Source organism: Heteronotia binoei, chromosome 5 (assembly GCF_032191835.1).
Source record: "Heteronotia binoei isolate CCM8104 ecotype False Entrance Well chromosome 5, APGP_CSIRO_Hbin_v1, whole genome shotgun sequence".
Lineage (NCBI taxonomy): Eukaryota > Metazoa > Chordata > Lepidosauria > Squamata > Gekkonidae > Heteronotia > Heteronotia binoei.
The window spans coordinates 26,532,361-26,544,533 of NC_083227.1; the positions used below are offsets into that span (position 1 = coordinate 26,532,361).

At 48.8% G+C, this 12,173-nt stretch overlaps 2 protein-coding genes across 3 annotated transcripts in view; both read left to right on the plus strand.

Annotated features, from left to right (window-relative positions):
- LOC132571228 (zinc finger protein 345-like) overlaps positions 1–12,173 on the plus strand; it is a 279,214-nt gene that overhangs the window by 264,667 nt on the left and 2,374 nt on the right. Inside the window, exon 2 of one of the 2 annotated variants that reach the window (XM_060237957.1) lies at positions 10,200–10,326. The exons of the other annotated variant lie outside the window; for it this stretch is intronic. Coding sequence (XP_060093940.1) covers positions 10,293–10,326 — 34 coding nt within the window. The 5' untranslated portion in view covers positions 10,200–10,292. The remainder of the gene's footprint in view (positions 1–10,199; positions 10,327–12,173) is intronic. 2 annotated transcript variants of the gene reach the window in all.
- LOC132571316 (gastrula zinc finger protein XlCGF57.1-like) overlaps positions 1–12,173 on the plus strand; it is a 397,476-nt gene that overhangs the window by 210,758 nt on the left and 174,545 nt on the right. The gene's annotated exons all lie outside the window — the stretch shown is intronic.

Here is a 12,173-nt window from a genome sequence, read left to right on the forward strand (position 1 = left end):
CGGCCAGCGGCTTAGAGAATGCATCTAAAGTTAAAGGTGCTTTCTCTCCCCCCCTTCTTCCTCCGCTCTCCCACCATCAAAGCCCCCATCACACCATTGGCCGGCTTGGAGAAGGCGTTTATCTCTTTAAATCACTTCTCTAAGCCAAGCCAGGCAGCGGCTTTGAGATTGCATCTAAAGTTAAATGTGCTTTCTTTCCCCCTCTCTCCCTCCGCCCTCCCACCATCTATTTGCCTACCTGCCTACCTTTGTGTCTTGCAGCTCTCAAACATCGGACGTTCATGTCTTGCGGCTCTCAAACATCTGACATATATTCCGTATGACTGTTATGTTATGTCACGATCAAAACTTTTTTTTTTTAAAAAAAAGCAACTCAATGCAACGACGCCACTGCCTTCCTCATTCCTGCTGCGTCCCAAACCGTTTCCCTGCTAAACTGCCACGTAAAAAAAGGAAAAACAATCTTCAACAAGAAGGGGGGGAGGTGTCCAAACTGTGGCTCGGTAGCCACATGCAGCTTTTTCACACATATTGTGTGGCCCTCAAAACCTCCACTGACCTGCCAGCCGGCTTGGAGAAGGCATTTGTCCCTTTAAATAACTTAAAATGCATTTAAAGTTAAAGTTGCTTTATTTTCACCTTTCTCTCCCCATCTGTTTGCTTTCCTTCTTTCCTTGCAGCTCTCACACACCTGATGTTTATGTCTTGCAGCTCTCAAACATCTGATGTTCAGGTCTTGCGGCTCTCAAACATCTGATGCTCAGGACTTGCGGCTCTCAAACATCTGATGTTCAGGTCTTGCGGCTCTAAAACATCTGATGTTTAGGTCTTGCGGCTCTCGAATACTCAATGTTCATGTTTCGTGGCTCTCAAACATCTGATGTTTATTCTGTGTGGCTCTTACGTTAACCAAGTTTGGCCACTACTGAACAAGAACAACAAAATTTTGGGTACAGGAACACACATTTCCCCGTGCCATCCTAAAATCCCCTTCCTGGAAAGCCGGAGAACTCCGGTGCAGAGTTACCGCACGGTCTGAGATGTCTGGACGCTGCGCCTGGTGGAGAGGAGGGGAGGCACCAGGCACTTTTCTCCCTCATTCGTCTGCAGCATTGAAAGGGTTAAAGTGAGAGCGCTACTTCCTAGAGAGGCCGAGGAAGGCGGAGGGGGCAGGAAGGAGGTAAAGGGCTGCGGGGGGGGGGGGGGGCTTTGCAACTGAATGCAACCCAAAGAGACCTGGGAGGGGTTCAGTTCTGCAAATGGAGGAAAAGATCCTTGCAGCTGGATCCTGGAAAGGCTTGGATTGATCACAAGTAAGTCCGGGGGAGCAGGAATCAGGTTTTCAGTCCTGGGGATTAAATAGTTCTGAAATGTAATAAACATTTTTTTAAATGTCTGCTCCATCTGTGTAAATGTGTGCTCTCCCTTGGGCTCCTCCTGGATCTCCCTGCTGCCCTTGGCACAATGCACCTTGCCGTCCCCTTGGGACGCCCCGGGCAGAATCAGGCACGGGAAGCGGGTGGGGGGGTGGGTTGCAGGGAATAAAATCCTTCCTCAGGGACCGGACCCTCCCAAAGAGTGGCCGCTGGAGATCAGTTATCCTCTTGGGACCTACAGAGTGCAGTCTTTACCCACCCCTACCCCCTCTCCCGTTCTTCTGCCTTAAAAGGTACAGAAAAGGTACGGAAAGGTGCTTTGTAAGCACCAGTCCTTTCCGACTTTTTACGGGGTGGTTTGCCATTGCCTTCCCCAGTCACCTACACTTTTCCCCCAGCAAGCTGGGGACTCATTTGACTGACCTCGGAAGGATGGAAGGCTGAGTCAACCTGGAGCCAGCTATCTGAACCAGCTTCTGCTGGGATCGAACTCAGGTCGTGAGCAGAGGGCTCTGACTGCAGTACTGCAACTTTACCACTCTGCACCACTTCTGCCTTAGGCCAAACCATTTGTAGTTTTGAGCTTGGATATCATCAGTCAAAAGATGATACCCAGCTGTACACAGACACACACATCCTTATCCACATTTCCTGGTGATCCCCTAGAGTTGGGGTGTCAAACATGCAGTTTTGGGGCCAAATAAGGCCCCCGGAGGGCTCCTATCAGGCCCCTGAGCAACTGACTGTCATCTGCTTCCTTCTCCCTATATTTTGCTTCCTTATGCATAACAGCCTGCTTTGCCAGGCTCTCTCAATTGCACAGCAGAGCTATGAGCCAAGCCTCTCTTCCTTCTATTGGCTGAGGCTCCCCTTCCAGTCCTCTGGGGAAAGAAGAAAAGAGCCAGAGCTTCTTTTGCCCAGGAAATAACAAGAAAGCATCTTTAAGACCATTGAGTGCTAAAGTTTTAAGCATGTTTTAAGTTTTTTTTTTAAAAAAATTATTTGTCTGTGTTCTTTATAAAATCAGCTACCTAATCTTAAATAGGTAGGTCAACATGGCTTGGCCCAACCTGACATGGCCCAGCCAGACAAGGTCTCATTTATGTCAGATCTGGCCCTCATAACAAATGAGTTCGACACCCCTGCCTTAGAGCAGGGGTGGCCAAACTAGTTCAGGAGCCACACATGGCTCTTTCACCAGGGCCGGATTAAACCCTGTGGAGGCCCCTAGGCAGTCAAAATCTTGGGGCCCCCCTTGCAAATTATCTCTGAGTTGGAGCACCACCCCACTGCCTGTACCCCTAGGCAGTCAAACTCGGGGGGCGGGGGATGGGACCTTGCCAATTATCTCAGAGACAGAACGCCTGCCCCACTGCAGCCTGCCGGCAACCTCAAAAGCCTCTTTGACAAAGCTGTGGGGGCAGGGCCGAATCTACATATTTTTAGGGGGGGAGTAAAAAATGGTGCCCCTTATATTTCCCCTTTCACCTATATAAGGCAGTTTCATGTCTCTGTTCATGTGAAGTGTTGATTACAGCTGGTTGCCGGATGGGGCCAGCCTTGATGGAGTCTATATTGCTTCTGCTGAACTGTCTGGAATGGCTAAAGCAGGACAGGGATGTCAAGCAGACCCTCACACAGGGAAGAGCAGGAAAATGAAGTCAGGATTACTGGAGAGACCAGTCAGAGAGCCCCATGCAGCACAAGGAATTAGGCTGGCTGCCTCCCCGCAGCTGCCGCTGCCTTCTGCTGCCTCCCCGCAGCTGCCGCTGCCTTCTGCTGCCTCCCTGCAGCCACAGCTGCCTTCCACCGCCTCCCTGCAGCCGCAGCCACCTTCCACCGCCTCCTTGTAGCCGCTGCTGCCTTCCCGCCGCCTCCCCGCAGCCTCCCCACAGCCGCAGCCATCTTCTGCAGCCACTGCTGCCTTTCCACTGCCTCCCTGCAGCTGCTGCTGCCTTCCCACCACCTCCCCGCAGCTGCCTCTGTCTACCCGACACCTTCTTTCACCTCCCCGCAGCTGCTGCTGCCTTCCCGCTGTCTTCCCGCCGCCGCCTTCCCATCACGTCCCCGCAGCTGCCTCTGTCTTCCCGGTGCCTTCCGTCGCCTCCCCGCAGCTGCCTCTGTCTTCCCGCCACTTTCTGCCGCCTCCCCACAGCTGCCTCTTGTCTTCCCGCTGCCTTCTGCCACCTCCCCACAGGTGCTGCTGCCTTCCTGCATCAACTGCCGCCTTCCCGCCTCCTCGCAGCTGCTGCTGCCTTCCCACCACCTTCCCCCCCGCTGCCGCCTTCCCGCCACCTCCTAGCAGCTGCCTCTGTGTTCCCGTCGCCTTCTGCCGCCTCCCCGCAGCTGCTGCTGCTGCCTTCCCGCCACCTTCCCCCCACAGCCACCTTCCTGCTACCTCCCCACAGCTGCCTCTGTCATCCCACCGCCTCCACCGCCTTCCGCCACCTCCCCGCAGCTGCTGCTGCCTTCCTGCCACCTTCCCGCAGCTGCCTCTGTCTTCCCACCATCTTCTGCCGCCTCCCCGCAGCTGCTGCTGCCTTCCCGCCACCTCCCTGCAGCCGCCGTTGTCTTCCCGCGGCAGCCTTCCACTTCCCCCCACCCCCAAACATGCTTCACCCTTAGCGCAGGGCCTACCTCTGCTACTGAGAGAAAGAGAGAGAGAGAGAACCTCCAAACCAGTCTGAGTCACAGAAACAAACTGGCTCCATCAGGGGTGTGTGGCCTAATATGCAAAGGAGTTCCTGCTTCAAAAAATTATTTATTTATTGATTTGATTTATATCCTGCCCTCCCTGCCGAAGCAGGCTCAGGGCGGCTCAAAAAAAGCCCTGGGCGTGCCTGAGGAGATCAGAAAGGTTCCTACTCCCCTGGCTGCAGAAAATTGAATTATTCTAAGAGGGCTTCTCTACACAGGGCATTGGGTAGCACTGTGCAAAATGATTCACAGAGTCACTTTGAGAAATCCTTAGGGATTGTATTTGTTGTTGCTGTCACAGCTGACTTACGGTGGCCCCGTAGGGTTTTCAAGGCAAGAGGTGTTCAGAGGTAGTTTCCCGTTGCTTACCTCACACAATCCTGTTATTTTTTGGAGGTCTCCCATTCAAATATTAGCCAGGGCTGACCCTGCTTAGCTTCCAAGATCTCATGAGATCTGGCCAACCTGGGCAATCCAAATCAGGGTATGAATATGTATAGCATGGGTGTAAAACATGTGGCCGGAGGCCAGATCAGGCCCTTGGAGGGTTCCTGTCAGGCCCACGAGCAAGTCTGCTTTCTTCTCCATATCTCTCGCTTCCTTTTGTGTCACAGCTTGCTTTGCCAGGCTTGCTCATTTGCACAGGAGCTACAGAGCAAAGTCTCTGTTTTCTCCATTGGCTGAGGCTACTCCCTTGGGGAGGGAGAGCTTGCTTTGCCAGGCTCTCTCAGTCACACTGGAGAACTACTGAGCCAAGCCTCTCTTCCTTCTATTGGCTAAAGTTCCACTCACACATTCCCCGAGGAGGGAGGGAAAGAGCCAGAGTTTCCTTTGCCCAGTTTCCTCGCTCACACAGGAGTGATACAAAAACTTTAATGTAATAGTGTTTGTCTGTGTCCTTTATAAAGTTTATATCTCTGCTACCTGGTATTACATTTTATGACACACATGGCTTGGCCCAATAAGGTCTCATTTATGTCAGATCTAGCCCTCATAACAAATGAGTTCAACACCTCTGAGTGTATCTTATTGTAAATAAAATCCTATTATGTAATTTTTGTATGTTGTAAATTGTAATTTTGCATCATTAAATGGCTCGTGTTAACATTTATACCTCCATATTTACCCGGCAGGGAAGACACCTTGATCACATACTATACTTCCTTCCCATACTGTTTTTCAGATTTCTGGTTCATTCTAAAACCCACATTTCATAATTTACTGAATGAACCATCCTCCTATTGACTATATTGAGTCATTCTGCATAAGTTCCCTTGTGTCCCCATGAGAAAGCTGAACTTTAATAACATACATTTAATTTGTTAGCTGCCTTGGTGGCCTTTGTGGAAACAGAAAGGCAGTATCTGAATTTCGTAAATTAAAATAAATTCCCGGCCATGGTGTTTGTAGGGAGGCCCAGAAGGAACTCCCAGGGATGATCACATGGGATGAATCATACAAGCCCATTGGCTGCTCCACATGGAAAGCATTTGGGGCAGTGCTTCACATCTCATCTGCTGTTTTCCTGCAGGTTCTTTACCTCCTCCTGTTCATCCAGGCAACCCCTCTGCTCTGACCTGGAGAGGCTTCATGTTCCTCTGCCAAATACTTGCTGACAGGGCTTTTTTTTGTAGCAGGAACTCCTCTGCATATTATGCCACACACCCCTGATGTAGCCAATCCTCCTGGAGCTCACAGGGCTCTTAGTACAGGGCCTACTGTAAGCTCCTGGAGGATTGGTACCTCAGGGGTGTTTGGCCTAACAGGGCCTTTTGTGTATAAAAAGCCCAGCTGGAACTCATTTGCATATTAGGCCAGACCCCTTGGTGTCGCCATTGTTTCCCGCAAGGCTTTTTTGTGGAAAAGCCCAGCAGGAACTCATTTGCATATTAGGCCACACCCCCTGACACCAAGCCAGCTGGAACTGGATTCCTGTGCATTCCTGCTAAAAAAAAGTCCTGTGACCAAATATGCACAGAAGAGGGACGGTGGCTCAGTGGTAGAGCATCTACTTGGTAAGCAGAAGGTCCCAGGTTCAATCCTCGGCATCTCCAACTAAAAAGGGTCCAGGCAAATAGGCGTGAAAAACCTCAGCCTGAGACTCTGGAGAGCCACTGCCAGTCTGAGTAGACAATACTGAGTTTGACGGACCAAGGGTCTGATTCAGTATAAGGCAGCTTCATATGTTTAGATGTTCACATATACCCCACCCTTCTCTCTGAATCAGTCTCAGAGCAGCTTACAATCTCCTTTATCTCCTTCCCCCATAACAAACACCCTGTGAGGTGGGTGGGGCTGAGAGAGCTCTCCCAGAAGCTGCCTTTTCAAGGACAACTCCTACGAGCTATGGCTAACCCACTACTACACCAAACTGGTTCAAAGGAGTTCCTGCTACAAAAGAAGCCTGCTTGCCGAACATATCCAGCCTATGGAGGAGGAATCTGCAATGGTTAAGCCTTTACCAGTCATTTCCCCCCCCCCCAGGCTCCAGTTTATGCTGAGAATTGTTTCCTCTTAGCTGAGTTAGTGAGCTAGTTCACAGTTTTTTAGCCTCTGGCTCACACAGCTCATTGTCACTTCAGCTCAGGAAAAATGACCTCAGAGCAAACTAATTTATGCAGGAGCTCACAACTATAATGCCAGCAGTTCACAAATTAGAATTTTTGCTCACAAGACTCCATAGCTTAGAAGACATATTAGTTGAGTAGTCCCTACTCTGATACACAGTCGTCAGATGCCAAGTAACATTGGCATCAGATTTGTAAAGAGCCGAATAAAGAGAGTTTACTTCCTGAAGGATCAAACAGGCATACCTTTAAAAGCTTGACATGTAATATTTGTTGTTGTTCAGTCGCACAGTCGAGTCCGACTCTTTGCGACCCCATGGACAAAGTCACACCAGGCCCTCCTGTCTTCCACCATCCTCCGAAGTCTGCTCAAATTCGTGTTTGTTACATCAGTAACATTGTTCAGCCATCTCTTTTTTTGCCATCCCCTTCTTTTGCCTTCTGTCTTTCCCAGCATCAGAATCTTCTCCAGGGAGTGCTCCCTTCTCATCTGGTGGCCAAAGTATTTGAGCTTCAGCTTCAGCATCTGACCTTCCAGTGAACAGTCCGGGTTGATTTCCCTTAGGACTGACTGATTTGATCTTCTTGCAGTCCAAGGAACTCTCCAGCACCACAATAAAATACATGCTGATTAGCAAACTAAATGAGGACTCTCCATCTGATTCATTGGAGCAACATTTAAGTGTATTTTGACCAGGACCGGTGATGTAGCTTCATTCCCTTTTGGTTTCTTTCTGCCTTTCTGATATGTTTTCCTCTCTCTCTTTATAGCTATGTGAGTAAGGGTATCTTTCCACAGTGGGAAGTGACCCAAGCAAAGGGGAAGGAGATGGAAGAGCACAACCCACAAAGACCTGGAACTGGCAAGAGATCAAGGAAAGGTCCCCATCCCATCCAAGTGAGGAGTGGTGCTGAATTTTGGGAAAGAACTGTGCTAGAGACCATGGTTCAAGATAGTATGACTGCAGATGTACGCAGCCATTGCTTCCGGCAGTTCCGCTACCATGAGGCCAATGGACCCCGAGAGGTTTGCAGCCAGCTCTATGGACTTTGCAACCGCTGGCTGAAGCCAGAGAGGCACTCCAAGAAGCAGATCCTGGACCTGGTGATCCTGGAGCAGTTCCTGGCTGTCCTGCCCCAAGAAATGCAGTGCTGGGTCAGGGAATGCGGGCCGGAGACCAGTTCCCAGGCAGTGGCCCTGGCTGAAGGTTTCCTTCTGAGTCAGGCAGAGGAGAAGAGTCAGCAGACAAAGCAGGTGGGGAGAGTTCCCTTCTCTCAGTTCAAGCAACAACCTTTTCCTAAGGCTTCCTGGCCAGATATTTCTGCCTCTAGGAGTTCACTCAGTTGGGAAGAACACCCATCCCTGATACTTACCTCTGTGGTTCAAGCAGCTCTGCTGGTTGATGCAGGGATGTGGAGTCTGGGAGTGGAGCAGAAAACGTCTTCTCAGTAGGGTTGCCAAATCCAATTCAAGAAATATTTGGGGACTTTGGGAGTGGAGCCAGGAGCAAAGTTGTGAAAGAGCATAATTGAACTCCAAAAGGAGTTCTGGCCATCACTAAGGGGATTGCACACCTTTTAAATGCCTTCCCTCCACTGGAAATAATGAAGGATAGGGGCACCTTCTTTTGGGGCTCATAGAATTGGACCCCCTGGTCCAATCCTTTTGAAAATTGGAGAGTATTTTGGAGAGAGGCCCTGGATGCTATGCCTAAAATTTGGTGCCTCTACCTCAAAAATAGCTTTTCTAGAGCCCCAGATACCCACAGATCAATTCTCCATTATACCCTATGGCAGGGGTGGCCAACGGTAGCTCTCCAGATGTTTTTTGCCTACAACTCCCATCAGCCCCAGCCAATGGGAGTTGTAGGCAAAAAAACATCCGGAGAGCTACCGTTGGCCACTCCTGCCCTATGGGAATCGGTCTACATAGGGAATAATGAGTGTCCAGCAGACATTTCCCTCCCTCCCACCACATTCTGATGACTGAAGCGGGGGGAGGGCCACCAAACCGGAGGTTCCCCTGCTCCTACCTGGGGATTGGCAACCTTACTCCTCAGCGTGTTCCATTCCTTCTCTTACCCATCTCTCCTTCTGTTCTTTCAGATGCAGAGACAAGCAGTGAAGATGGAAGATAATTTCTCTGAGGAGGAAGGATCTCCTTTGGAGGAAAGGCAGAAGGCTCAGGGCCATGAGTATGCCCAAGATGGCCTCTCATATTGTAAGAGTGCTTTGTGACCAGGTGGGATTGGGGCACACTGTGAAGTTGTTGGGTAGAAGGTTTGGGAAAGCAGAAAAAGGAGCTACTTCTGCACACAACAAAGAGTTCAGTTCTAGGATTCACTGCCAAAGCATGTAGTGATGGCCACTCCCAGGGTGTTTTCTTGTAGCAGGAACTCCTTTGCATATTAGGCCATATTAGGCCCCTCTGATGTAGCCAGTCCTCCAAGAGCTTACAGGGCTTTTCATACAAGACCAACTGTAAGCAGGAGGACTGGCTACATCTGGGGGTTGTGGCCTAATATGCAAAGGAGCTCCTGCTACAAAAAAAGCCCTGGCCACTTCCTTCAAAAATATTAGACAGTCATAGAAGGCAATTCCATTCCTATTCACATATACTAAAATGTCACCTTTTTTCCTTAATGGGGCTCAAAGCAGCTTAAAAAAAAAAAAAGAAAAGGTGGACCAATCTGGGTAGAGTTGTTAGCAAATGAATGGAACCTCCATGTTCTGGGGCAGCATACCTCAGAAAACACATTGCTTGTGGCCAACATTTCCCTTCTGTGCCTTTGATTAAAGGCCTTCAAGAAGCATCTGATGGCCACAGTCAGAAAGAGGAGAGTGGACTGTGGATGCCAGCCTGTATCCATGCACCTCTGTGATGTTTGGGGTGGCGCATGACTAGATGTGATGTCAGAACATCAGCAGAAACTCTAAGAACCCACCAATATTACCTTGGAGTTTTCATACGTGCCAAAGTCTCCTACTGGTTTTTAGACTACCAGGTGCTTCTGTTCTACTCCTACAATTTACTAAAAATCATTGCAAATTTTGATGGATGTGCCCAGGGCTTTTTTAGTAGCAGGAATTCTTTTCCATATTAGGCCACACCCCTTTGATGTAGCCAATTTTCTTGAAACTTACAGTAGGCCCTGTACTAAGAGCCCTGTAAGCTCTTGGAGGATTGGCTACATCAGGGGTGTGTGGGCTAAGATGCAAAGGAGTTCCTGCTACAAAAAAGAAAAGCCCTGGATGTGCCTATGGCAAGGTTTCAGATCCCTGGGAAGGAGGGTATATGAAACAAGATTCAAACAAGCAAACAAACTATGACTGTTAGGCTAACAGTCTTTCTTCCTTCTTTATATCCATCACAGGCAGTGGAGAGGTGAAGTTCAGCCGTTGCCTTGGCAGAAGTGTGGAAACAGCTGCTGCATCTCCAGTCCAGGTAGAAGAGATGAGCAGCCAAGCTCTACCTCCTGTCCCACCCTCCCACCCCTCCCCCAGTGTGCCTTCTCTGCCTGGCATGATCTCTGAGGAGGGAATCTGCTTTTTCTTACAGTGTCCCTTTTCTTTTGAGGAGGTAGCTGTTTATTTCTCCAAGGAAGAGTGGCCCCTGCTGGATCCGGACCAAAGAGCTCTCTACAGGGAAGTCATGCTGGAGAACTATGGGAGTGTGGCTTTTCTGGGTGAGGATCTTTCCTAGGTGCCAAAGGTGCTAATTGCTGCCATTGGGATGAGTCATGAATCACGTATTGAACACCAATACATTGTCTTCAGGATTGCCCCACTTCTTGTCCCCTATTGGGGGTCTTGAAGAACTGAGGTGACAGTGAAAGTGATGTTCAGCATGGTCTGGGAGAGCGAGCCAACCACTTGGCTGGCCCATGGGCTATTGAGGCCAGTGTTGTGGCCATCGCCCAAGCCAGAGAGGGTGTCTGGGCCTGGAGCCAAGACAGGGCAAACAGAGAGTGAATATAAATGGGCAATTTTCACAGTGGAGTGTGGTAAGCAGTGGGATAGTGCTAGACTCTGTACTGGGTCTGGTGCTTTTTAACTTGTTCATTAATGATTTGGAGTTGGGAGTAAGCAACGAAGTGGCTAAGTTTGCAGATGACACTAACTGTTCAGGGTGGTGAGCAGTGTTCCCTCTAAGCTGAGTTAGCATGAGTCTAGCTCACAGATATTTAGCCTCCTGCTCACACATTTTTGTCTTGGCTAAGGAAGGATGACCCCAGAGCGCACTAATTTATGCAGTAGCTCACAACATTCATGCCAGTAGCTCACAACTTTAATGCCAATAGCTCACAAAGTAGAATTTTTGCTCACAAGACTTTGCATCTTCGTGGGAACATTGGTGGTGAGAACCAGGGAGGATTTTGAGGCACTCCAAAGGGATATGTCAGGGATAGGCAATTGGGCATCAAAGTGGCAAATGGCCTTCAATGTGGCCAAGTGCAAAGAAATGCATATTGGGGACAAAAATCCTAACTATAAGTACACAGACTGACTAAGAGAGAGATCTTGGAGTCATGAAAATGTTGAGACAGTGTGTGACTGCAATAAAAAAAGGCCAATGCTATGCTGGAGATTATTAGGAAGGGAATTGAAAACAAATCAGCCAGTATCATATTGCCTCTGTATAAATCAGTGGTGCGGAGTCGTTTGGACTACTGTGTCCAATTCTGGTCACCACACCTCAAAAAAAAATATTATAGCATTGGAAGAAGTGCAGAAAAGGACAACTAGAATGATTACACACACACGCACACAAAACATAGAAAAAGGTAGGATAAGATAGAAATATCATAATGGTTCATTTATACATTATCATTTTGGCCAACAAGAGCATAAAAATCAATAAATGAAAGAAGCCATCAATATTATCTAATAGACTAGAATGATTAAAGGGTTGGAAGACTTTCCCCATTAAGAAGGATTAAAGCACTTGGGGCTGTTTGGCTTGGAGATATGTTGACTGAGCGGCAACATGATAGAGGTTTACAGGATTATGTATGGGAAAGAGAAGGTAGAGAAATAAATCCTTTTCTCCCTTTCTCAGAATACAAGACACCCAATGAAATTATGGGCACTCAATGAAATTGCTGAGCACTCAGGTTAGAACAGGTAAAAGGAAGTACTTTTTTACCCAAAGAGTGATTAACACTTGGAATTCACTGCCATAGGAGATGCTGGCAGCTGCAAGCATAGACGGCTTCAAAAGGGGATTGGATAAGTGTATGGAGCAGAGGTCCATCTGTAGGCTATTAGCTACAAGGTATAAATGGAACTCTCTGTCTGGGGCAAGAGATGCTCTGTATTCTTGGTGCAACAGTGGAAGGGCTTCTAGTGTCCTGGCCCCACTGGTGGACCTCCTGTTGGCACTTGGTTTTGGATGGGCCATTGGCCTGATCCAACCTGGCATTGCTTATGTTCTTTTTGTTCTTATGACCTCTTTCTGTATTCCAGCAGCAGATGTAAAGGAGACCCTTGGGGAATTCCAAGGGTTCTCTTTGGAAAAAGTCAAGAATGGAGA